We start from the raw sequence: 25,670 nt of genomic DNA, 5'->3' as shown, positions 1-25,670 counted from the left end.
AGCTCCAGTACTTTGGCCGCCTAATGCAAAGAGCCAACTCATTGGAAAAGACCCTGATGCTGTGAAAGATTGAGGGCAGGAGGAGAAGGGGGCCAGAGAATGAGATGGCTGGATGGCATCATTGACTCAATGGACATGAGTTTGAGCAAGCTCTAGGAGATAGTGAAGGACAGGGAAGCCTGGCATGCTGCAGTCCATGGGGTCACAAAGAGTCGAACACAACTGAGCGACTGAACAACAGGAGCAACAATAACGGTATTAAGATCCAACAGTCTGAGCATTAACCACATGCTAGACACCATGCTAGGCACTTTACTCACAAGACCCTACACTTGGCTAGTGTTCTCTGCCTCTTACAGTGGGAAAGGCTGACACACAGAGATGAAGGGCATGGTACTAAGAAGTGATGAAATGGGGATTCCAACCCAAATCTATCTGATTTCAGGGTCCGAGCTTATAGTCATCATCATTGTTAGGCCAACCATTGGTACACCATTTTATCATTCAGGATGTCTAGTTTGGAAAGAAAAGAGAGTTGATTTTGTACTTTTTAAAATTGAAGTGAAAATGAAACAGGAGCAATTTATTAGAAGAACATCTGAAAAGATGACATAAGGTTTTGCATAATACAGTCCCTGGTCTCACCTGCCAAGTGCCCTACTGGTCTGCATGCCGGAGTTCTTTTTTCTTTTTAATTTTTTTTTGTTTTTTTTTTTTTAAATTTTTTTATAATTTTAAAATCTTTAATTCTTACATGCGTTCCCAAACATGAACCCCCTCCCACCTCCCTCCCCATAACATCTCCCTGGGTCATCCCCATGCACCAGCCCCAAGCATGCTGTATCCTGTGTCAGACATAGACTGGCGATTCGATTCTTACATGATAGTATACATGTTAGAATGCCATTCTCACAAATCATCCCACCCTCTCCCTCTCTCTCTGAGTCCAAAAGTCCGTTATACACATCTGTGTCTCTTTTGCTGTCTTGCATACAGGGTCGTCATTGCCATCTTTCTAAATTCCATATACATGTGTTAGTATACTGTATTGGTGTTTTTCTTTCTGGCTTACTTCACTCTGTATAATCGGCTCCAGTTTCATCCATCTCATCAGAACTGATTCAAATGAATTCTTTTTAACGGCTGAGTAATACTCCATTGTGTATATGTACCAAAGCTTTCTTATCCATTCATCTGCTGATGGACATCTAGGTTGTTTCCATGTCCTGGCTATTATAAACAGTGCTGCGATGAACATTGGGGTACATGTGTCTCTTTCGATTCTGGTTTCCTCGGTGTGTATGCCCAGCAGTGGGATTGCTGGGTCATAAGGCAGTTCTATTTCCAGTTTCTTAAGGAATCTCCACACTGTTCTCCATAGTGGCTGTACTAGTTTGCATTCCCACCAACAGTGTAGGAGGGTTCCCTTTTCTCCACACCCTCTCCAGCATTTATTGCTTGCAGATTTTTGGATCACAGACATTCTGACTGGTGTGAAGTGGTACCTCATTGTGGTTTTGATTTGCATTTCTCTAATAATGAGTGATGTTGAGCATCTTTTCATGTGTTTGTTAGCCATCCGTATGTCTTCTTTGGAGAAATGTCTATTTAGTTCTTTGGCCCATTTTTTGATTGGGTCGTTTATTTTTCTGGAATTGAGCTGTATAAGTTGCTTGTATATTTTTGAGATTAGTTGTTTGTCAGTTGCTTCCTTCGCTATTATTTTCTCCCATTCAGAAGGCTGTCTTTTCACCTTGCTTATATTTTCCTTTGTTGTGCATAAGCTTTTAATTTTAATTAGATCCCATTTGTTTATTTTTGCTTTTATTTCCAGAATTCTGGGAGGTGGATCATAGAGGATCCTGCTGTGATTTATGTCAGAGAGTGTTTTGCCTATGTTCTTCTCTAGGAGTTTTATAGTTTCTGGTCTTACATTTAGATCTTTAATCCATTTTGAGTTTATTTTTGTGTGAGGTGTTAGAAAGTGATCTAGTTTCATTCTTTTACAAGTGGTTAACCAGTTTTCCCAGCACCACTTGTTAAAAAGAAAAAATATGGAACGCTTCACGAATTTTAAAAAGTGTCTTCTGAGGCTGTCTCTAGGTCCTTTCCTGTACACCTTTCCTGTGGAAGTCACCATGCAAAGCCCAGTGGTTGGCCAGAGGCCCATTTTTGCCATTCTTAATCAAGAGGGAATTCAGTGATGCTTGAAGAGCATGCCTGATTGGAAGGAAATCTATGGCAGAACTTTTGTTTCTTAGAAATCCATTAAAGGGAAATGCTATCAATCAACTAATTTCAATTAGTATTTAAAGAAATTGTTCCCCACTCTTTAGAAGGAGAGTTACTTCCTGGATCCTCAGGAGTGGCTGTTACAGCTGGGAAGGCAGTTCTCAGAAGTGATATGAGGGGTGTGCTCTTAAGTGGAGCAGTGTGGTGGGCAGGACCTGGTGACAACTGATGTATCATTCTCAGCCAGCTGTTTGCCACCTTGGATGTGTGTATCTAAGTCAATCTTTCAGTCACTCATTCATTCATTTTTTTGTTCATCAGTAAGCGCCTTCCTTGAGTGAGGCGTACCAAATTATGTAGTGGGCCTTAAAGATTAATCTGCAGAGCCTGCCCCCACAGGGCTTGCTGTGCAGTGAAGGGGACAGACATGCAAACAGGTGCATCACAACACTCATGGCCAATGCCATGGTCAGGTGATGGTCAAAGTGCTGGTGGAGCACAGAAGACAGCAGCAACCCCGGCTTGGGGAGTCTAGAAATCAGGAGGTGCCATCTGAGCTGGGTCTTAAAGGACAAGTAGGGGGTTCCCAGCCAAGTTGTGGGAAAGGGATGTTGTTTCAGGTGGGGATGGCTCATGCTAAGGCACAGAACTGGGGCCAGCCAGCTTGCCTGCATGCTACTTTGCTTCAGATGGGTCTGACTCTGTGTGACCCTATGGGTTATAGTCCTCCAGGCTCCTCTGTCCTTGGCATTCTCTAGGCAAGAATACTGGAGTGGGTAGCCATGCCCTCCTCCAGGGGGTCTTCCTGACCCAGAGATCGAATCCATGTCTCTTAAGTCTACCTGCATTGGCAGGTGGATTCTTACCACTAGCGCCACCTGGGAAGCCCCAAACAGGTGCAAGCCTCAAACAAAGATATCCACCAAGGGCAGAAGAGAGTGCCTGGGTTTCTTGTTTATATTTTGTACCGTAAATACAAAATCTTAATTTATATTTTTCTAAAGCTTTCAGCCACCTTAAATATCTGGCTAAAATCTTTCTTTGTCTTAATCTATAGACACAAAGATTCATGTTGTCAAAATAGCATGAATGCTGGTCTTGTAGAAATATTTTATGAACTAAATATCAATACATGGATGAACTGTATAATATCCTGGCTCTTTAGCTCTTCATTGTGTGTAGGGCGGTATAAAGTATTTGTTTTTATCTCTTTTCTTGTGGCTAATACTTACAAAGGCAGCAATGATCTTATCTGACATTCAGAAATATCCATGGAAAAGCCTCTAAGCACTGTAAAGAAAATTGCAGTTTTTCTTCATTCTTTTTTTAAAAATCAGTTTTGAGAAGCTCCCAAAGATATCCAGTGTGAAGCAATTTGCAGAGAGCTTGTTGTCACTCAGTCTGGCTTCCTTTTATTGGCAAATCATAACAGCAAGACTAAAGCACATCTGCATAGTTTTAAATATGCCTCAAATGAGAAATAATGACTACTAGGCAGGGAGTGGCTACTCAAGCAGAAGCCACAGTTACAGCACGCAGGAATGAGCAAAATTTGAATAATTTTGAAAGAATGAGGCAGGCTGCACTGCTCCATATTTACATTATATAGGCAAATTAAGGATCCTAAAAGTAAAAAAAAATCCACCATTTGCCATGAGAAATAGATGAGAAGGGAATTAGAACAAATTATGAATCTGCCTGCCAATACAGGAGATGTAAGTTCGATCCCTGGGTTGGGAAGATCCCCTGCAGGAGGGCAGGGCAGCCCGCTCCAGTATTCTTGCCTGGAGAACCCTATGGACAGAGGAGCCTGGCGGGATACAGTCCACGAGGTTGCAAAGAGTTGGACATGACTGAGTGGCAGAGCAACAGCAGCCCTTCCAGGAGGATCAGTAAATCTTGGGAGGAAAGAAGAGAGGCTGAGAGCAATGTGTGCAGGTGGATTGGGCCGGACTGCTGAGGCAGTGAGGCTTCCTGCTCCCCTCCGCCTGCCTCTGGAGAACTGGGGACATCCTACTTACCACCTTCAGGGCCATTTAGGAAACTCTGATTTATAGCAGATACTGTACAAAGAGAAAATTGTGCCTGCCTAGGGCCAGCTGCAGAGAAGGCAATGGCACCCCACTCCAGTACTCTTGCCTGGAAACTCCCTTGGACAGAGGAGCCTGGTAGGCTGCAGTCCATGGGGTCACTAAGGGTCAGACATGACTGAGCGACTTCACTTTCACTTTTCACTTTCATGCATTGGAGAAGGAAATAGCAACCCACTCCAGTGTTCTTGCCTGGAGAATCCCAGGGACTGGGGAGCCTGGTGGGCTGCCATCTATGGGGTCACACAGAGTCAGACACGACTGAAGTGACTTAACAGTAGCAGCAGCAGCAGCAGTAGCAGCAGGGCCAGCTGACCAGCTCCTCAGCTGGGAGAGGGGCCCGATTCACTAACTCAGTGAGGAGTTGGGCCCAGGTGGTAGAGAACTCAGTGCTCTCAGGTTACTGATGGCTGTGAGGTGCTGGCTGAGCCTGACTCATGCTTTCGGTCAGTGTGTCGGGGTGGGAAAATTCCATGTTGCTAAAACCATTAATATTCCATTTTTTTCCCTCATTTCGTTTGCCTGGTAGGTTTTTGCTCATACTATATTTTCAATGTTGCTTAAGCATTTTGCTTTGGGTGCATCTCTTGCATACTCAGGCAGTGATGGTGACATTTCCAGCGATTGCTATAATTTTCGACTTTATATACAGAGACATCTGTCACTGAGAGCATTACATGAAAAGCGGCCAAGCTAGTTTCTGGGATCGGACGGCCCCTAGACGCTGATACATGAACTGTGTTGAGTGATGAGTCTGGGTGGATTTACAGGCTAAGGGCAAGTTTGACTTGCAGTCCACTGTACTCCAATGGGCTTCCCAGGTGGAACAGCAGAAGAGAACCCGTCTGTTAGTGCAGGAGACTCAGGTTCAATCCTGGGGCAGGAAGGTCCACTGGAATAGGAAATGGCAACCTGCTCCAGTATTCTTGCCTTGAAAATTCCATGGACAGAAGAGCCTGGTGGCCTACAGTCCACGGGGTCTCAAAGAGTTGGACACAACTGAGCACACACACGCACACACACACACACACACACTCCAAAACAACACAGCACCTGACCTTCTACAGAAGGTGGATGTGTTGACAGGAATAATATTAATGTGGCTTGAACTTGGGTTTGTCAAGTATAGACTTATATTTTCAAAATATTTAAGGCTAACACAAATCAAAATTAATTTTGTCAGTTACATTTTTATTCAGTCTTGAAAGCTTTATCGATTTGTATTAGTTATCATGAAACCCATGCAAGTATTTCATAAGCAGAATTTTCAGGAGGTTTTATGTCCCTTTTTATAAACCTCTGATGAAAAAAACAAGCAACATAATAGGGAAATAGAAAGGTGTAGTTTGCACACTTTGCGTGCTCTCAAACATCATCACCTGACTGACTATAGATGTGATCTTTGCTGCTCCGAGTAACAGAAAGCTCACCCCATAAAAAGGAGTTAATTGGCTCGTGTAACTGAACAGTCTAATAGTAGACAAAGGTGTAGATGCAGCCTGGCCCGTGGCTCGTATGTCAGAGCTAGTGTCTAAGTCTTGGTTCTCTTTCTTTGTGTTAGCTCCAGTTTCAAACCACCTCCTCTCAAGATGGCTGAAGGTAGTTCCTGGACTTTCCCTTGCAGAGATATAGCATCAGGAAACCCTATTTCCATCCCCTGTTTTGACTTTATTCTGACTTGACACCCTAAGGTCGTCTTGGGACCAGCACTGAGTAGCTTAGTTCTGGGCCAATACCCTGCCCCTAAAACCAAAGGCTTTCCACGCAGTATATGGACTGTGTCAGGAAGAGGTACATATCTGAACAAAACTAGAGACTTTGGAGGCTGGGAGGAAATTAGCAAATATCTCTAGAGTCCCCATGCCTCTAACAGGAGGAAAACCAGCAGGTTCTGTCTTTGGCATCACCTACCACAGGTCCCTGGTGGCTCAGACAGTAAAGCATCTGCCTACAATGTGGGAGACCCGGGTTCGATCCCTGGTCAGGAAGATCCTCTGGAGAAGGCAATGGCAACCCACTCCAGTACTCTTGCCTGGAAAATCCCATGCACGGAGGAGCGTGGTAGGCTGCAGTCCATGGGGTCACAAAGAATCGGGCACGACTGAGTGCCTTCATTTTCACTTTCTTTCACCACAGATCCTTGTAGGAGCACCACAGTTCTTAGGTTTCTTCTAGTTATTTCTTGATCTGATTTTTGCTTCCTTAATCCTTAATCTCCTCTCTACAGTCCTTGTGTGACTGTTTGCTTTTCTCCATATTCACCCAAACACAGAACATCATTCTCTTCTCCTAATTTGCTTCAATGTGTTCTAAGAGAGGCAGTGTATATGGCAGTCCTTAACTGAAGACTGGAGTAATGAGAATGAGTTACTTAGTAACACATTGCAGCACACTATTTAAATTTGAATGTAGCTCATAAAAAAGTTTTCTAGATGTAGTTCATACACCATAAAATTCACTCTTATAAAGTGTACAATTCAGTGGTTTTTAGTTGTTCAATCATCACCACTGTTTAATCGCATATCATTTTCATCATCCCAGAAAGAAACCCTGTATCCATCAGGGTTCCTCTTCGTTTCCCCCCTCTCTCCATACCCTGGCAACCAATAATCTGCTCTTTGTCTATTCTGGACATTTCACATAAATGGAATCATGTAATATGTGACCTTTCGTGTCTGGTTGCTTTCACTTAGCATAAGGTTTTCAAGGTTCATTCATGTTGGAGCATTTATCAACTTAATTCCTTTTATGGTAGAATAATATTCCATTGTATGGGTATATATCATCTTGTTTATCCATTCATCTATTGATGGATGCGTGTGCATTTCCACATTTTAGCTACTATGAATAATCCTGCTATGAATGTTGAGGATATTAGCTTGTTTTAAAAATGTCTGTACCGCATCTGCTGTGGGGAATTTCTCACTGACTCTCTTCTCTTTGTACCCCTGCCTCCCTGTAGGTTTTGTACTCGTGCAACCACTGAAGTCAGCAGGGGGAGCAGCTTTTGGAATGACCAGCCAGAGTGGGTGTGTGTTGTGTTAAGTGTGGGGTGTCTATTGGCCATCTAAGTGGAGAGGTCAAGAAGAGAGGTGGGCATAGGGGTCTGGCGTCAGGGAAGGGGTCAGGGCTAGAGACATGAATCCCCGGGAGTCATCAAGAAATGGACGTACTTAGAGCTGTGAGTTTAGATGAGACCACCAAGCAGGGAGAGTGGATGGAGGGGAAGAGAGGACCAGGGATTGAACGCTGCCTGCTCCATCCCTAAGAGGGCAGGGAAGAGAGAGAGAACTTGCAGAGGTGCCCCAGGGAGTGACCAGTGAGGCGGGGGGAACAGGAGGGAGTGTGGGATCAGGGAGGAAAGGGTGACCAGCTGTGCAAGGCCCCACAGTTAGGAGCCTGCTCTGGTTTTTATCAATACCATCGTTGGGAGGAGGGAGAGAGCAGAGAACTCAAACTTCAAGCGTCACAATGCAGAGTGAAGGGTCAGTGTCTGCAATGGATAAACCAAGAGGCGGCAGAAAGAAGAGCACAAGCACATTTTAAAAAATGAAGCTAAATACCCCAAGAAGTTCAGAAGTTGCTCCAGAGAAGAGGGGCACAGGTGGGGGACAGGGGAGTGGGACAGAGGATTTGTAAAAACACTTTGGCCTATTTGACCTTCAACTAATGTACATGTACTTCGTTGATGAAGAAAATTTAAAGGACGCCAAAAAAAGAGGACTTCTGCACGTGTGCACACACACACACACGGGGACTTCTGAGTGGTGTTTCACCAGGTGAACACAGAGTCTTGCTGTGGCTGGGGGGCCTCCTGCCCTGGTTTGATGACTTCCTTCATGCGCCCTACAAGGCTTGGACACTTTACTCTTCATTCACTAAACTCTTTTCTGGCCCAGGATGGGTAGGGATAACAGAGGCTCCGGGGAAGAACCCGGGAAGGAAGTAACTGGAAATCTCTCCTTTCTCCCAGGTGCTGTTTGCTCTGCTGTCTCCCTTCTGCTGAGGGTGGGTAGAAAGTGGGGTGATGCCGTCTCACCCCCTTCCCTGTCACACTATAATCTCCCCCAGCACAGCAACCCCCTGTACCACCCAGGCTCACCAAAGACGATGTGGCCTCTCTACTTTGGGAAATGAGAATTCTCAGAAGACCAACAGAAACGCATGTAGAAAATGACTGAAATTACTGGTTATCAGGAGAAATGATGGCCTGAAGCTGTGGGAAGGGAGTGGAGAGGTTGGAAGTGGGCTAAGATTCTCTAATGACGTGATGAGTAGCTTTTTGCTTATTTCCTGTGGCTTTTGCTCCAAATGAGAGGTTTCAATTCTCACGTGGTGAAGTGTGCAGTATAAATCCAACATTTATCACGCAGGGACTTCCAGGGAGGCGATTCAGAGGTCCCACCTGCATGATGAAGCGAGGTTAGGAATAGTGGCACCCAAACCAGAAAGAAGCAGAGAGTAGAGAAAGAAAACCGAAAGGTGGAAAGGGGACTGTTATGGACCGAATATTGATGTAGCCCACCCTCCCCTGTGTGATGGTGTTTGGAGGTGGGGCCTTGGAAGAAGATCAGCCACGAAGATGGAGCCCTCTGGAACGGATCACTGCCCTTAGAAGAGGCGGAGGGATAGATGGGCCTCTTTCTACCAAGCAAGGACACAGGGAGGGAGAAGTCGGCAGTCTGCAACCGGGAAGAAGTCGCCAGAACCAGATTTGCTGGCATGCTCATCTCAGACTCAGCTTCTAGGACGTGAGAAATAAATGTTTATTGTTTAAGCCACCCAGTCCATAGAGGTTTGTTTGTTTTTTTTTTTTTTTTTTATGACAGCCCACACTGAGACAGAGACTGACAAGTACAAGGTGGGAGAGAGGAAAGCCAAGTAAGATGAGATGATTTTTTTTTTTTTTAAGAGTAATAGGAAGAGAGGAAACTGTCTGAAGAGTTGGGTTTGAGTGTTATTTGGGGACTGATACAGTGGGTTAATGTACTAATTTCCTGTGGCTGCCATAATGAATTATCACAGACCTGATGGCTCCAAACAGCAGAAATGTATTCTCTCACAGTTCTGCCGTTAGCCCCAAATCGAGGTGTTGACAGGGCCATCCTCCCGCCAAAGGCTCCAGGAGGGACCATTCCTTGCCTTGTCCACCTTCTGGAGGCTCCAGAAGTTCCTAGGCTTGCAGCAGCGTCACGCCCATCTCTGTCTCCACCTTCTCAGAGGCTGCCCTTGCCCCTACTTCTCCTCTGTGTCTATGCCTCAGATCTTCTACCAGTCACTGGACTTAGGGCCCACTCCAAGTCTAGGACGATCTCATCTTGAGATCCTTAACTTAATTACACCTGCAGAAGCTCTATTTCCAAATTAGGTTACATTTACAGGGGGGGAGCATTAGAATTTGACTGTATCTCCTGGGGTACCTCTAATTCAACCCACTACAGATAACTTACCCTTGTTTTGACTTAAGTGTAAAGGAGAATTTCTCAGGAGTATTGGGCAAAATTTAAAGTTCTTTTTTGGTTTTGTTTTGTAAAAAAAAAAAAAAGAAGTAAAATGAATGGATAAACAGTAAGCTATTAAAAATCTGGAGTAGGACTGAGGGAAAAAACAGGCAATTGAGAACCTGAGAGTGAGTAGAAACCTATGATAAGAGTTCAGCCATTTTTTTCTGTTATCTCATTGGATTTTGTGTGTGATCATAAAGGTGACATGCAGCAGGCATAGAGCAGGGAAACAAATACGATCCTGACGTTTCCAGGAGTCCCTGTGCCCAGTGATTTTCTAGCTATATATTTGACTCACATAAATGATTGTCATATCTGTTCACTGACTTAACAAACTCTGAACCCTGATGACGTGTGTCGGGCTCCAGGAGAGGAACTAATAGGGATGCGACTGACCAGTGCCCTTGGTGAGTTCATGGTCTGATAGGAGAGAAGGACCTTCTCACAGGAAAGGAGCCCACATGAGACAGATGCGGGGATTCAGGCAAGACAGTGCAGCTGGGTAGAGGGCTCAGAGAAGGGCTTCCTGGAGGAGGTGGCATTGAGGAGGGTTGTTGTAGAAGGGAGGACTGAGTGTGTGGGGGAATGATAGGAGGAAGGCCATTCTAGGCAAAGGCAAAACAGATGCATGAAAGGTTGCCAGTGTGTGCGGGGAAAAATGAGGGTCTCAGCTCTGTTGGATGTTAGGGTTTGTGGAAGAAAGTAGCAGAGATTAAGTGTGGAGAGGCTGGGTTGGCACCCAACCATGAAGGGCCCTGAAGGTCATGCAAAGGAGTTTGTTGTGCGGATGCACTGTTCTCAGGTTGGGAGGGAGCGCACAGCCCCGGGAGGGCGGTTTGAGAGTCTCCAGTAGAGGGTGTAGCTGGAAAGAGCCCCTCCAAAGGGTGTAAAGTGTCTGCTGGGGCATCCTCCTCCCAGAGTCCTATGCCCTAGATAAAGGGGACCCTTAAAGCTTTGAGCAGGGGGTGGCTTGTCTGCACCTCCTTGGAAGACTTACTGGGCTGGGGTGAGACCTGAGGTAGCATCCTGTGTGGACACCACCACCATCACCCTCATTATGAGGAGGTGAGTGCTGGCCTAGGGAAGGAGTCATGGGAAGACGAAAGAGGAAAGCAGTTGGCTCTAAGATCGTCTCTGTGATCAGGGACTGAACTGTTCAGCTTCTGGGCTAGATCTGGCGGAAAACTCTCCTTGCAGATCAACGTTCACTCCTTATTCAGGTTAAGTAAGGTGTACAAGATTCTCTCAGCATCTCATCCCGTAGCATGTTAGCTGGTGAATTGCTGACTCTGAGGGTGTGTACATCAGTGACTGAGATGCTTGCTTGTTCTCTGATAGTATTCTTAGACTCTTGAGTTGTTTTCTGTTTCTCTGACATTGGGGGAGGGCAAGATGAATGTCCAAATCCTCCTTGCATCTTTCATTTGGATGATGGAAAGATTTAAAGGTGTCACCAGTGCCTTGGTTTTTTCTTTCATAATATTTCTTTATTTGGTTATGTCAGGTCTTAGTTGCAGCATGTAGGAGTCCGGCAGGACCTTTTCTTGCTGTCCTAAACTCTCTAGCTGTGACTCATGGGCTTAGCATGCAGGCTTAGTTGATCCTTGGCATGTGGGATCTTAATTCCCCAACCAGATAGAACCCTTGTCCTCTGCATTGTGAGGCAGATTCTTAACCACCTGATCACCAGGGAAATCCCACTGGTCCCTTGTTGCTATGGCACCTCTAGTGAGGTCCATGAGGTGCTAGAGCAGGGGTGAAGGGGATGTGAGAACATACTGGAACGTAGACATGGCTATGGGCTGATGTATTAGCTCCGCTTTCCATGGAGACTCCATCCATCCAGCTCAGGTCAAAAAGCTAGCTAATCATTCTCACCTCCTCTCATTCTCTGTCTTCTCATTCAGTCTGCCGGTTTCGACCTTCAAAATAAGGCAGCCAAAAAGGAGAACCATGAGGACCTTATGCTAAGTGAAAGTCAAAAAAGACAAATACTGTACGATTCCATGTAAGATGAGGCATCTAGAATAGTCAAAGTCAGAGACAGTGTAGAATGGTGGTTGCCAGAGGCCGGGAGGAATGGGGAGCTAGTGTCTGATGGTACATTTCAGTTTGGAAGATAAAACATTCCAGAGGTAGATGGTGGTGATGGCTTACAACATTGTGAATGTACTTAATGTCACTGAACTGTACATTCAGAAGTGGCTCAGACGGTAAATTTTATGTTATGCATGTGTGCGTGCTCAGTTGTTTTGGCTTGTCCGATGCTTTGCGATCCCAAAGCCTGCCAGGCTCCTCTCACCATGGGGGTCCTCAAGGCGAGAATTCTGGAGCGGGTTGCCATGTCCTTCTCCAGTTTTCAGTCATTTGATCACTCCCTGCCCCCACCCTAAGGAGTGTGAACACTGGTTCCAGGGCTCTCAGCTGTGTGCGGTTCGGGTGTATTTGTCAGTAACATAAAAATAAAGACTATTTGAATGCAATGCCTGCAAGTTTGAAGCACGAGCTAGGAGCAGGTCTCAGGAAGCATGTCCTCAAGGAATCCTGGAACAGAAACATCGCTTGCTCACTGTAGCAAATAGAGAGTAATTAGAGAAGGACGGTTTGAGGTTTGGAATTCAAATTCCTCTTTGCCATTTTAACTGCTTTTGTGATGTTGGGCATATCATTTAGCTTTCTTGTGTTTTGGGGCATCTCACCAGTATAAGTGAAATAACTCTGCCAGCTGTCTTCATAGAAGAATAATGGGTAAGGAAATGCTAATCACTTGGTGTAAAGTATTCTGAAAAGCCAACTGCTAAAGAACAATATGTTGTGCTGGCATGAAACTGGATATTGGACTAGAGGATCAACCAGGTGTCCTTGAAAATTCAACACTGGTAAGCTTGCCTCCAGTAGCTTAGGGAGATGATGACAAGTCCTCTGTGTCAGAGTGACTCTGTGACAGAGTTTTCAGTCATTATTTTTTATCATGAAAGCCTGCACTATCTTAGCTCTAATCTAAACTCGTCTCCTAAATTTTAATCTCCTAGAATGAGGTATTGACTATGCCAAAGCTTTTGACTGTGTGGATCACAATAAACTGTGGAAAATTCTAAAAGAGATGGGAATACCAGACCACCTAACCTGCCTCCTGAGAAATCTATATGCAGGTCAGGAAGCAACAGTTAGAACTGGACATGGAACAACAGACTGGTTCCAAATAGGAAAAGGAGTACATCAAGGCTGTATATTGTCACCCTGCTTCTTTAATTTATATGCAGAGTACATCATGAGAAACACTGGACTGGAAGAAGCACAAGCTGGAATCAAGATTGCTGGGAGAAATATCAATCACCTCAGATATGCAGATGACACCACCCTTCTGGCAGAAAGTGAAGAGGAGCTAAAAAGCCTCTTGATGAAAGTGAAAGAGGAGAGTGAGAAAGTTGGCTTAAAGCTCAACATTCAGAAAATGAAGATCATGGCATCCTGTCCCATCACTTCATGGGAAATAGATGAGGAAACAGTGGAAACAGTGTCAGACTTTATTTTTTTGAGCTCCAAAATCACTGCAGATGGTGACTGCAGCCATGAAATTAAAAGACGCTTACTCCTGGGAAGAAAAGTTATGACCAACCTAGATAGTATATTCAAAAGCAGAGACGTTACTTTGCTGACTAAGGTCCGTCTAGTCAAGGCTATGGTTTTTCCTGTGGTCATGTATGGATGTGAGAGTTGGACTGTGAAGAAGGCTGAGCGCCGAAGAACTGATGATTTTGAAATGTGGTGTTGGAGAAGACTCTTGAGAGTCCCTTGGACTGCAAGGAGATCCAACCAGTCCATTCTGAAGGAGATCAGCCCTGGGATTTCTTTGGAAGGAATGATGCTAAAGCTGAAGTTCCAGTACTTTGGCTACTCATGGGAAGAGTTGACTCATTGGAAAAGACTCTGATGCTGGGAGAGATTGGGGGCAGGAGAAGAAGGGGACGACCCAGGATGAGATGGCTGGATGGCATCACAGACTCGATGGATGTGAGTCTGAGTGAACTCCGGGAGATGGTGATGGACAGGGAGGCCTGGCGTGCTGTGATTCATGGGGTCGCAAAGAGTCGGACACGACGAGTGACTGAACTGAACTGAAACTGAACTGAGAATGAGGTATGTTCCTGTCTTTGTTCTCACCCCTGGAAATGGATCAATATAAACTTTGGCTGTATTAAAGCAAACCCACCTCCTGCAGGAAGTTTTTCCCAATTAGTCCTACTTACGTACCCTACAGCCCTTCTGGGACAGCAGGCTTATCTTCCCAATATCCCTAATAACCAAGCATTAAGCAGATACCTATATAACAACATAGCCATGCATGAGCTGTCCATATATCTGTTTTCAGTTGCTCTCTTTTCTCTATTAAGTGGATTATTCCTCAAGAGTTCTAAAGCCATGGTGCAAAGGTGCAACCTGATTGTTAATTACAGAGCTCCAACTTAAGATATGAGGCATCCATGTAGGATTCCAAAACTGTGTGCATGACATGTTTTTTTTTTTAGACTATTCTAGTCATTTTTGTCTTCTCTGTCGAGCAGTCTCTCCTAGGCTTTTTAATTGCTTGTGATTGGTCACTTCGTTTGTCTTTTTGGCTGTAAGACTTTTGGAACAGAATGCAGTGTTCAAGGTAAGTTTCAAGTCACCTATTTCATATGAAAAGCAAAGCACTAATATAATGGTACACATTTATTTCCCCCATAAACATGTATTAAGAGCCACAGCCAGCATTGTGCTGAGTGTTAGGGACATAAAGATTAAGGATGTGGCCACTGGCTCATAATCTAACATGTCATGCACACAGTTTTGGAATCCTACATGGATGCCTCATATCTTAAGTTGGAGCTCTGTAATTAACAATCAGGTTGCACCTTTGCACCATGGCTTTAGAACTCTTGAGGAATAATCCACTTAATAGAGAAAAGAGGACAACTGAAAACAGATATATGGACAGCTCATGCATGGCTATGTTGTTATATAGGTACCTGCTTAATGCTTGGTTATTAGGGATATTGGGAAGATAAGCTTGCTGTCCCAGAAGGGCTGTAGGGTACGTAAGTAGGACTAATTGGGAAAAACTTCCTGCAGGAGGTGGGTTTGCTTTAATACAGCCAAAGTTTATATTGATCTTGAACCTATTATCTGTTTGTCTTTTAGGAAAAACTTTCTAATTTTCTACCATTCAGAATCTGGGATTCCAAACCTATCTCTTTGATGCAGGAAGTGTGATGTTTGGGGCTTGCCTCTGTGCTTTTTGTTCTCAAACCAAAAGTGTGCATTTTCACGCACTAGGTTGTGTTGTTCAGGTGTGCGTTGGCAACACCTCCCGATTTAGCTCAGCCACGTATTTCATGAGCCACCATTCATTTCTCCTTAAAGATCGCTCATTAAGATGACAGCTAAGTCCTTAGCCGGCCCGCCTTGGGACCGTGGGCCCCACGTCACACTTTGTGGCTCAGCGCCCTGGGTTGTATTGATGCCTTTAATCCACGTGCCTGTGTGCATCTGCTAGGTGAGATTTACTAGAATTTGTTGCCATAAGAGCTTTGCCACAGTGAACATCTGCCACCTCTTGTGGGGCCTGTTCGTCTGTCAGACAAGTGGAGCTTCCACAGGCAATCTTGTACACTGGGCTTGGCTTCTGTTCTGTGAGGCCTAGGAGTTTGTTGCCCCTCATTCTTCTGAACCACTGCAGGAACACTTTCCTTCCTTTAGTATATGTTCAGAGTCCTGGGCAGGCCGTGACGCTGGCCACATGAGAGGCCAACTGAACCCAGGTTACGCAGTATTTCTTCGCATCCCCTCCACTTGGAATGTTGAGGCCTCTGGCTTTTCTTATCGCTTCATTACTTGCCTGTGGCTCCGTCTTCATTATCGGGGGCTTGAGAAAGCTCACCAGCAGGACCTAGCACGCAGAGGCATTAACTAGTGACTGGCCTTCCTTGTGCACTCCGGGCAGCCCTGCGACTGTCATTCTACCCTGTCGCTTGCTGTTCCGTGAGATTCACCACTTAGTCAGACGGCCAGGGTTCCTCTGGATACGTTATTATTACTCCCCTGGGACTTGGTTTCATCATTCTTTATGTGGGTGTGCAAAGGCTCCCTCTTGCACAGGTGGCTGCAAGGAATTATAAACCAATAAAGAGATTGCTTAGCATATGGCTGAATGTCAAGGGCAATAGAAACGCTTAATTTCATTTATTTAGTAGTAGTTGGATGGCCATGTGGATGTTGCTGTGGAAACCGTAACGCCTGAATTCTCTGACACTTATCTGTATTTTGCTTTTAAGTGAGGCTTTAAATTTAAATCCTGTGGGGTTTTTTTTTTTTTTTTTTTCGTATTAGAAAAGTATCAGGAAAGATCAGCGTTTGATCTCAATCACAACATTTCCATAAGAAGCTGTGTGAGCTATCCCTTCTTCCCCACCAAGGAACATCTGTTGTCCAGTTTCTCTCATCTGATCCCTCTTTTTTTCCCCCAAGGTCTTGTCTCTGTTCACCCACCCACCCACCCATCTATTCACCCATCCAACACACTGCATTTGCAGCTCATGAGCCGACTGGGGCAAATGCAGGTGGACCAGAACTATTGATTTTCTAGCAGGAATAGAACTGAGAGGATGTCTTTGGTGACAGAGATGTGTGTTGGCAGATCTTGTAGAGTGGCGAGATGGAGGCCGAGGCGACAGAGGGTGTGGCTGCAGGGAAAGGGGAGGTTTTAGCAATTCGGAGGACCAGAGGCCCCACAGGCTGGTGCCCTGGGCTCAGGCAACATGTAGCTGGGGGATCTGGGTGTGGCAACAGCAGCATCTGGTTAGAAAAATCGATCTTGACTCTAAGCTCTCACTGGAGGAACTTGTGCAGTTCCCCAGCTCCGGCAAGCTCCTCTCTCCCTCAGGAAGGGTCTCCATGTGGCCACCTATCCCCCACCATAGGCTTTGAAGCCCTTCCCTGGGCTGCATGGACCTCCCTGCCCATCACCTCCTGGGCTTGACTGTGGTGCTCGTTCCCAGCACCTGCTCCCACTCCTGCTCCTGCCAATGTTTGCTCACTCCCTTGCCTCCGCCACCTCGATCTTGTTCTGGCAGTTCTTTGCGTGCCTGCATGCTCAGTCGCTTCGGTCGTGTCCAACTCTGTGAGACCCAATGGACTGTAGCCCATCAGGCTCCTCTGTCCATGGGATTCTCCAGGCAAGAATACTGGAGTGGGTTGCCATGCCCTCCTCTAGGGGATCTTTCCTGCCCAGGGATTGAACCCTCATCTCTTGCAGTGCAGGCAGATTCTTGACTGCTGAGCCATCTGGGAAGCCCCTGGCAGTTCCTTACAGAGATGCTAATAGCACAACTTTTTCTCAAGCACGTATTCTCAGCTTTTTCGTGACTCTTCTGTTCCCGCCAGGAATTAACGAGTGTCTCCTAGTGTTCCTCCCCGTGTTGCGTTCATTCTGATCGATGTGAAGAGAGACTCGAGGGTTCCAGCTGTAGCTGCTGCAATTCCTGAAGTGCACATGCAGGTCAACCTTCTCTCTGGGAATTTTGCTTCAGAGGGAAAGGCAATTGGATTATTGTGGCTACATCTTTTCTAAATGAAACACATCGTCTTCTCCTTTTCCGTTGTTGTCAAAAAGGCTATTTCAGCTCACATCCTGAAAATCACCCCTTGCACCTCAAGCTTCCTCCTCCTATTTGTTTGGTCTCTGAGCCCAGCTGATCAAGCGCTGATAGTTCTGAAATCAATCTTCATTTCCACTTGCTGTTTTATCTCTCCCATTACTTTTTAGAAACTACTTTAGTGAGGTTTATTTTACATATAATCAGGTTCACTCTACACAAGTGCACTTCTTTTTTTGGGGGGGGGGGTAAATTTAGCAAGTAGTGCAGCTATTATCATAAATCAGTTTCAGAACATTTGCATCACCCCAGTAAGATCCCTCAGGCCTACAGTTAATCCCTGTTTCTACCCCCAGCCCCAGGTAACTGCTAATCTACTTTCTGTCCCTACAGATCTGTCTATTCTGAAAATTTCACATAAATGAAATCATATGATATATGGTTTCTCATGTCTGGTTTCTTTCACTTAGCCTAATGTTTTTGCAGGCCATCCATGTTGAGGCAGGTATCAACTCTTCCTTCCTTTTTATTGCTAAATAATGTTCTGTTGTATGGATATGCCACATTTTGTCTAACCCCTTACCAACTGGTGAACATTTAGGTTCTTTCTACATTTTGGCTATGATGAATAATGCCACTATGAACTTTCTGTGTGCCAGTCTTTGTGTGGTATTGTTTTTATTTCTCTCAGGTAGATGCTTAGTTTATACTTAACTTTTTGAGAAACTGCCAAACTGTTTTCCCAAGCGGCTACCTCATTTTACATTCCCGCCAGCAATGTATGAGGGTTCCTGTTTCCCCATAACTTCAACAAGAGTTGCTATTGTCTGCCTTTGTGATTATATTCATTCCAGTGAGTATGAAGTAGTATCTCACTGTGGTTTTTAATGTTCATTTCCATAATGACTAACGATGTTAAGCATTGTTTCATGTGCTTTATTAGCCATTTATATAACTTCTTTGATGAAACACTGTCCACATTTTTTGTCTTTATATGAGGATTCTTGGTTCCTAATGACTGAATTCTATGACCTCCCCTTACCTTTTTCCTCCTGACTGGTTGGCTGCTGCCATGTAGCACTTCTCCAACCTAGTTTTTACAAAGTGCTACCAGATTAAAGTTATGTGTGGCCTTGGCCATGTTCCTCACCCTTAGTGTTCTCCACTGTCTGAAGTTCAAAACCCTAATCCTTGACATTCAAACTATTACATGACATGGTTCCATCCCTCCATACTCCCACAGGCGCCTGGGTTCTGGAAAAAGAGTTCACTCAGGGCATCCCTGCCCTTTTCTCCTGGGTGTCTGTCTCTTGTCTGATGTCTTTCCCACCCTTTCCTAACCTCTGATCCATCCTTCAAGGCCCAGTCACTCTCCATTCCTCCTCACTGACTTCTCCAGTGAGAATATCCCACCTTTCTCTGACTTCCTTGACTCTGTTTCCTTTGTTCTGCTGACCTGCTTAGCTGACCTACCTCTAAACCAAGTGCTGTTTTTGAAATTTTATATAAGAATGTTTCCCGGCACCCAACAATACAATGATATTCTGCTCCAGCTCTAAGTTCATCAGAGCAGTCATCAACTAGACATGAAGTGGTTTTGTTTTGTGTCCTGGACTCTCACAGCCTTTTAAAGTCTCATCTATCACCAGCACGTGCTGTACTTCTGATTCTGTGTGTGGCTCCTGGTTGGGGACCGAAGAAAGGTCTGTGCTTCTTCCCTTGCACCCTGCCCCACCCCCTACTGGATCTGTGTCTTGGGCAAGCCACCTCCCCTTTAGAGGGTTCTAGGATCCCCTTCTTATATTCCTAACTATAAATTTAGTGAGTTGTGAAGGTAAATGATGTAAAATTAGTTTTCTTTTTTTTTGTAAAGTGCTTTGAAATATTATTTTGTTGTAAAATATTTTTAATCACCAATATTCTCTTTCCATCTGTCTTGCCAGCATATTGTACTTTTTGCCCTTTTGGTTGTTGTTACTGTTTCTTTTGTTTTCGTATCCTGGCTTCCACTACGCATAGGTAGGAAACCCACATCCTTTACCCTTCTAGCTCCTTGTGATTCATTTTCTAAAAATTAAAACTTGCTTTAATTTCCTTTTTTTTAAAAAAATTTAGTAACTTTTCTTAGCAAGCTTTTTGGGGGTTGGTGATGGACAAGGAAGCCTGGTGGGCTGCAGTCCATGGGGTCGCAGAGTTAGATACGACTGAGTGACTGAACTGAACTAAAATTTTCTTATAGTAAAATAGTGATTATAATGTTACATTTTTCTCAGAAAACATAGAGGAAACTCTCAGAGAGCTGTTGTACTCTTAATACCTTGATGTTACTTCTCTTTTTTTTTTTTCTGTTGCATAATTTTGTTTCCACTGAATTATCATTATATTGTACATATTTACATTTTAAAAAATACTTAACACTGGCTCCCCTGATGGGAAAGATATTGGTCAAGACTCTGAACTTCCAATGCAGGGTACATGGGTTTGATCCTGGGTCAGGGGTCTAAGATCCCACATGTACCACAGTTTGGCCAATAAAACAAACAAAAAACTTAACACTAATATATCATCAACATCTTTCCACTTTTTCCATAAAATTATTCTTTTATGAGAACATTTTTAATGGCTGCATGGTACTCTACAGTCTGACTACTGTAAGTTTTTAAACCCATCCCCTCCTGATGCACACATAAATTGTTTCTCTGACTTCACTGTCATAAACAGTGGTACACAGAGTGGTGTAATCCCTTTCAGAGCAGGAGGCTTCTTGTGATAAGTGGCAGCATCTTCCATGGCCATCACATCTGGTGCCCAGTGTCAATGGGAGGGCACTCATCAGATCGTCCTCTGGTTTTAAATATATCTTTCTTTTTGAATTTTATTTATTTTGGGCTATGCTAGGTCTTTGTTGCTGGGCAGGCTTTTTTCTAGTAGCGGCAAGCAAGGGCTCCGCTCTAGTTGTGTGTGCAGTCTTCCCACTGGGGTGGCTTCTCTTGTTGCTGGGCATGGACGCTAGGGCGCATGGGCTCAGTAGCTGTAGTGCTTGGGCTTAGTTGCTGTGCAGCCTGGGGGATCTTCCCGGCCCAGGGACCAAACCCATGTCTCCTGCATTGGCAGGTGAATTCTTTACCACTAAGCCACCAGGGAAGCCCCCACATCTCTATTTTTAATCATTGGTCTTTTCTTCACAATCTGAAAGCCAAAAAAAAACCAAAAAAAATCACTCTAACCACACAAATTTGGTTCACACCCTTTCCTCTTTATCTTCTGAACTATCTGAACTTTGGACTGAAATCAAACTTGGAATTGAGCATGAAAGGAATTTGTGAGCATAAAATGATTAATGATTGAAATGATCATCCAAGAGTGGAAAACCTTCCTTAGGTTGCAGGATAACAACCTTCTCCGGCACTACAGTAGTGCTCCAAGTACACAAATTAAAGTTATCAGCTTGCGGATGATTCTTTGGCAGCCCATACATGATCATATGGTCCCCAGAACACCAGTAGATCACATGCAAATATTGTTTGCATATTCATCACGATACCACATGGACAGTGTAAGCTGCTTTGATTCTCTTTCAAGGAGAAACGCAGGCGCCTCTGGCACATGCGCTCCACTGGCTCTGCTGGCATGTTGGTGCCTGAACCAATGTGGAAATTATTCAAAAGAAAAATACTAAAGAGGAGTGGAAGCTATTATAGTCTGCTCTCTGCTTAGCAATTAGAAGTTGCCAGCCTGATTTTGGTTATTCCTGATTTATACTTTGGGGCTTTCAAAAGCACAGCGGCATAATATATTTTAGCTATAAAATTTATGAGCTACTCACCCCTGAGGTATAAATAATGAAAAAGCTAAATTTCATTTTCTGAAAATATAAAAGTCCCACAAAACACTCCCAAAGAAGCTACATCTGCTTAATAAATAAGCAACAAGGAATATGGAATAAGAATTTCATTCTAAGTCAGGTAATGGACCTTAACATTTTTTTTTTTTTTGCACTTTGTACTTATGAATATAGCAGGGAGATACTGTTTTTCACCCAGGGATATCAATGGAATAAATAAATTGATGTTAATAGGAGCTCTAGGTTTTGGGAAGTCAGTATGTAATTTATCCATAATAAGAGGGTTTTTTTTTCTTAACCTAAATCTTGAAGTAATTCCATTAACACTCTCAAATAGGAAGATGTGAGAAGTATACAAGCACACCAAATTTTATTACATCTCACCTATAATGCTGCTTCTTCTTTTCTTTTTTTTTACAAATTGAAGGTTTATAACTCTGTATTAGGAGAAGGCAATGGCACCCCACTCCAGTACTCTTGCCTGGAAAATCCCATGGACTGAGGAGCCTGGTAGGCTGCAGTCCATGGGGTCGCTAAGAGTTTGGCACTACTGAGCAACTTCACTTTCACTTTTCACTTTCATGCATTGGAGAAGGAAATGGCAACCCACTCCAGTATTCTTGCCTGGAGAATCCCAGGGACGGGGGAGCCTGGTGGGCTGCCGTCTATGGCGTCGCACAGAGTCAGACACGACTGAAGCGACTTAGCAGCAGCAGCAGCAGCAGCAGCAACTCTGTATTGTCACATGATGCATTTTTAGCTTAAGGTACATACATTTTTTGGGCTTCCCTGATAGCTCAGTTGGGAAAGAATCTGCCTGTAATGCAGGAGACCCTAGTTCAATTTCTGGGTCAGGAAAATCCACTGGAGAAGGGATAGGCTGCCCACTCCAGTATTCTTGCTCTTCCCTTGTGGCTCAGCTGGTAAAGAGTCCCCCTGCAATGTGAGAGACCTGGGTTCAATCCCTGGGTTGGGAAGATCCGCTGGAGAAGGGAAAGGCTACCCACTCCAGTATTCTGGCCTGGGTCCCAAAGAGTTGGATACAAATGAGCAACTTTTACTATGTACATTGTTTAGACATATTGCTATTGCACACTTAATAGATGACAGTAGAGTATGAAAGTAACTTTTATATGTACTGAGGCACCAAAACATTCACGAGACTCACTTTATTATGATATTTGCTTTATTGTGGTAGTCTGGAACTGAACATGCCTGTATAGATATAGAAATTTCTACCTATCCGTGAGGAGTTGGGTTGCATCATGAAAAGAACTTCAGTTAGATAGGAAATAAAATTATAGCTAGTTTCTTTAAAAACTAACTCTTTAGGCTGCTAACTCAGAAAACAGAAACCCCTGAAACTACAAGAATTACAAAAACCCTAGGTCAACTTGAAAAAAACACGTTTAAGCTAAAATGAAGGTGTGCTTTACATACAACTGAATTTCCAAAAGAAAACAATTACAATCTGGGTAACAACAGCAACAAGGACCTATTTAAAGGTACTGGAGACTAGCCGAAAGCAGGGCAGAGACTGGAGGGGATTCAAGGATTCAATCCTTGAAAGAAGGGTTACAGGGGTTTTTCCAGTCTGCTGGGCACAGTGGCTATAACTCAACGTGAAAGCCAGTCTTATTGGTTAGAGACATTACATAGTGGAGTTCGGGGTATAGCTGGAAAGGGAGGAAAAAAATCCCAGGGAGGAGAGAGTCAAAGTGAGGCAGGCCTGAAATTCACATTATATTTCTCTCAAATCCTTGGCTGATATTTTTTAATTTTGCATACATGGAAGAGTTACAAGAAGTCCAAGGGAAAAGGCATCTCGAAGCTGAAAGAGCTGAAGAGATTTCAGCTGCTATCACTACAGGGGAGCAGAGCTTGGAGTTTAATGCCCAAGTTGGCAGGACCTGATAAACACTTAAAATTTTCGTTTAAAAAAAATAATTGTATGTATTTATTTTGGGCTGTGCGGGGTCTTTGTTGCTGCGCTGGGCTTTTCTCTAGCTGCGGCGGGAGGGGGCTTCTCATTGAGGTGGTTTCCTTTGCTGCAGAGCCAGGTTCGAGGGCACACTGCGACTCCTGGGCTCTAGAGCACAGGCTCAGTAGTTGTGGTGCTCGGACTTGGTTACTCTGTGGCATGTGGGATCCTTCTGGGCCAGGGATCAAACCTGTGTCTCCCATATTAGCAGGCAGATTCTTTACCACTGAGCCCCCAGGGAAGCCTCCACTTTAGTCCTTCCATCAAAACCCCAGAAGGGGCATACTTTAGGGGTAAAGAACAAGTCCCAGGACTAAGGGATTTTCCTCAGATCTAAGAGCCAAACCTCAACGGAACTATCTGCTCTAACAAAGCACAAAGCCAAGCCTTTATAAGTTTACGGTGACCCACTGGTAAAGAATCTGCCTGCCAATGCCGAAGACACAAGAGACTCAGGTTCAATCCCTGGGTTGGGACAATCTTTTGGAGGAGGAAATGGCAACCCACTCTAGTATTCTTGCCTGGATAATCCCGGACAGAGGAGCCTGGCAGGCTACAGTCCATGGGGTTGCAAAGAGCTGGAGACAACCGGGCGATTGAGCATGCATGCACGCACACACCACTAACTTAACTGCCTGCTAGAACAAAATCATTACTTTTCAAAGGAAGGTAATAGCATCTAGCATCTCTGTGATGTAATATCCACAATATCCAGCTTGCAGTGCAAATTTACTGGTTATGAAAATACACAGAAAGATGTGATTCAGAGTCAAGAGAACAAACAATTAATAGAAAGTAACCCCCAAATGAGCCAGATGTTGGAATTAGCAGGCAAGAAAATTAAAGCTGTCATTATAACTATATCCACAGATTTAAAGGGAAACTATATACTTATATATTGAAAAGTATAATATCTGAAATGAAGAATTCACTGAATAGGTTTGACAGAGATTGGAGATAGCAGAGGTAAATGTCAGTGAACTTAATAAAGGATCAATAGAAATTATCCAATCTGAAGAATAAAAGGGTAAAGACTGAAATAATTACAGAGCCTCAGTAACTCATGGGACAATTCAAATAGTGTCCTAGTATACATGTAATTGGAGTCCCAGAAGGACAGAAAAGAGAGAATGGGTCTAGAAAAATTCAATATATAATGGCTGAAATTTCCCCAAACTTGCTGAAAAACGTACAGATCAAATTATAGGTCTAAGAAATTCAGCAAACCCTAAGCAGGATAAATACAGCGAGAACCACATCCTGGAGCATTATAGCCAAACTGCTGAAAACCAATTGTAAAGAGAAAAATCTTCAAAACATCCAGAGATACACACACACACACACACACACACACACACACACACACACACACACAAGAATTCCCATGAGAGTTAATGTTAGCTTCTAATCAGAAGCAAGCAAGGACAGAAGGCAATGAGTGACATTTTTAAAGGGTGGAAAGAAAAATAACTGTGAACCAAAAATTCAAAATACGTTAAACTGTTCTTCAGACTCAAAAGTGAAAAAAAGATAGATAAGCAAAAGCTGAGGGAATCTGTCACCACTAGACCCTTGGTACAAGAAATGTTAAAGGAAGTTCTTCAGTCTGAAGGGAAATGACCTAGTTGAAAAGCTGGCTCTATAGGAAAAAATTTTTTATCAGTCTCCCCAGTATAAAACTGGGTAAATATAAAAAGAAAAAAAAAAAAAACCACAACGCCCCCCCCACCCCCCCCCCCCCACCCCGCCACCGCCAGGGACTTCCCTGATGGTCCAGTGGTTAAGAATCCACCTTGTAATGCAGGGGACTCTGGTCCAATATCTGATCTGGAAATTAAGATTCCACAAACTCCAAGGGAACTGGGGAACCACAATAAAAGATCCCTCATGAAGCACTTGTGCTTCAATTGTGATTCCACTTGTGATCCCACTTGTGCTTCAATTAAGAACCAACAGCAGCCAAATAAATAAATAAACAGTTTGTGTGTGTATGTGTTAGTGACTCAGTCGTGTCTGACTCTTTGTGACCCCATGGACTGTAGCCCACCCTCCAGGCTCCTCTGTCCATGGGGTTCTCCAGGCAAGAGTACTGGAGTGGGTTGCCATGCCTCTCTCCAGGGGATCTTCCCGACCGAGGGGTCAAACCTGGGTCTCCTGCATGCCAGGCAGATTCTTTACCCTCTAAGCCACCAGAATTACCCAGTTAGTTTTTTTAAAAAAACCCACATATTTAAAATGTTCTAGCTTTACCAAAAGACAAGTTGTTAAAAGTAAAATGGAGACTATGGTATTATGGATTTTACAATGTATGTGGATATAAAATACAACAAATAGTAGCATAAAGTGAAGTGAAGTGAAGTCGCTCAGTCATGTCCGACTCTTTGA

General features: G+C 44.0%; 1 protein-coding gene across 1 annotated transcript in view; it reads left to right on the top strand.

Annotated features, from left to right (window-relative positions):
* The window catches only part of EFCAB2 (EF-hand calcium binding domain 2), a 145,392-nt gene extending 136,285 nt beyond the window's left edge, over positions 1-9,107 (top strand). Inside the window, exons 7-8 of the mRNA XM_015099188.4 lie at positions 7,285-7,351; positions 8,296-9,107. Of these exons, the coding sequence (XP_014954674.2) occupies positions 7,285-7,351; positions 8,296-8,338 (110 nt within the window). The 3' untranslated portion in view covers positions 8,339-9,107. The remainder of the gene's footprint in view (positions 1-7,284; positions 7,352-8,295) is intronic.
* Positions 9,108-25,670: the final 16,563 nt, after the last annotated feature.

The sequence above is a fragment of the Ovis aries genome, chromosome 12 (assembly GCF_016772045.2).
Source record: "Ovis aries strain OAR_USU_Benz2616 breed Rambouillet chromosome 12, ARS-UI_Ramb_v3.0, whole genome shotgun sequence".
Taxonomy (NCBI): Eukaryota; Metazoa; Chordata; class Mammalia; order Artiodactyla; family Bovidae; genus Ovis; species Ovis aries.
Note: the sequence above shows the minus strand (reverse complement) of the source record. Positions and strands in the feature narration are given on the sequence as shown.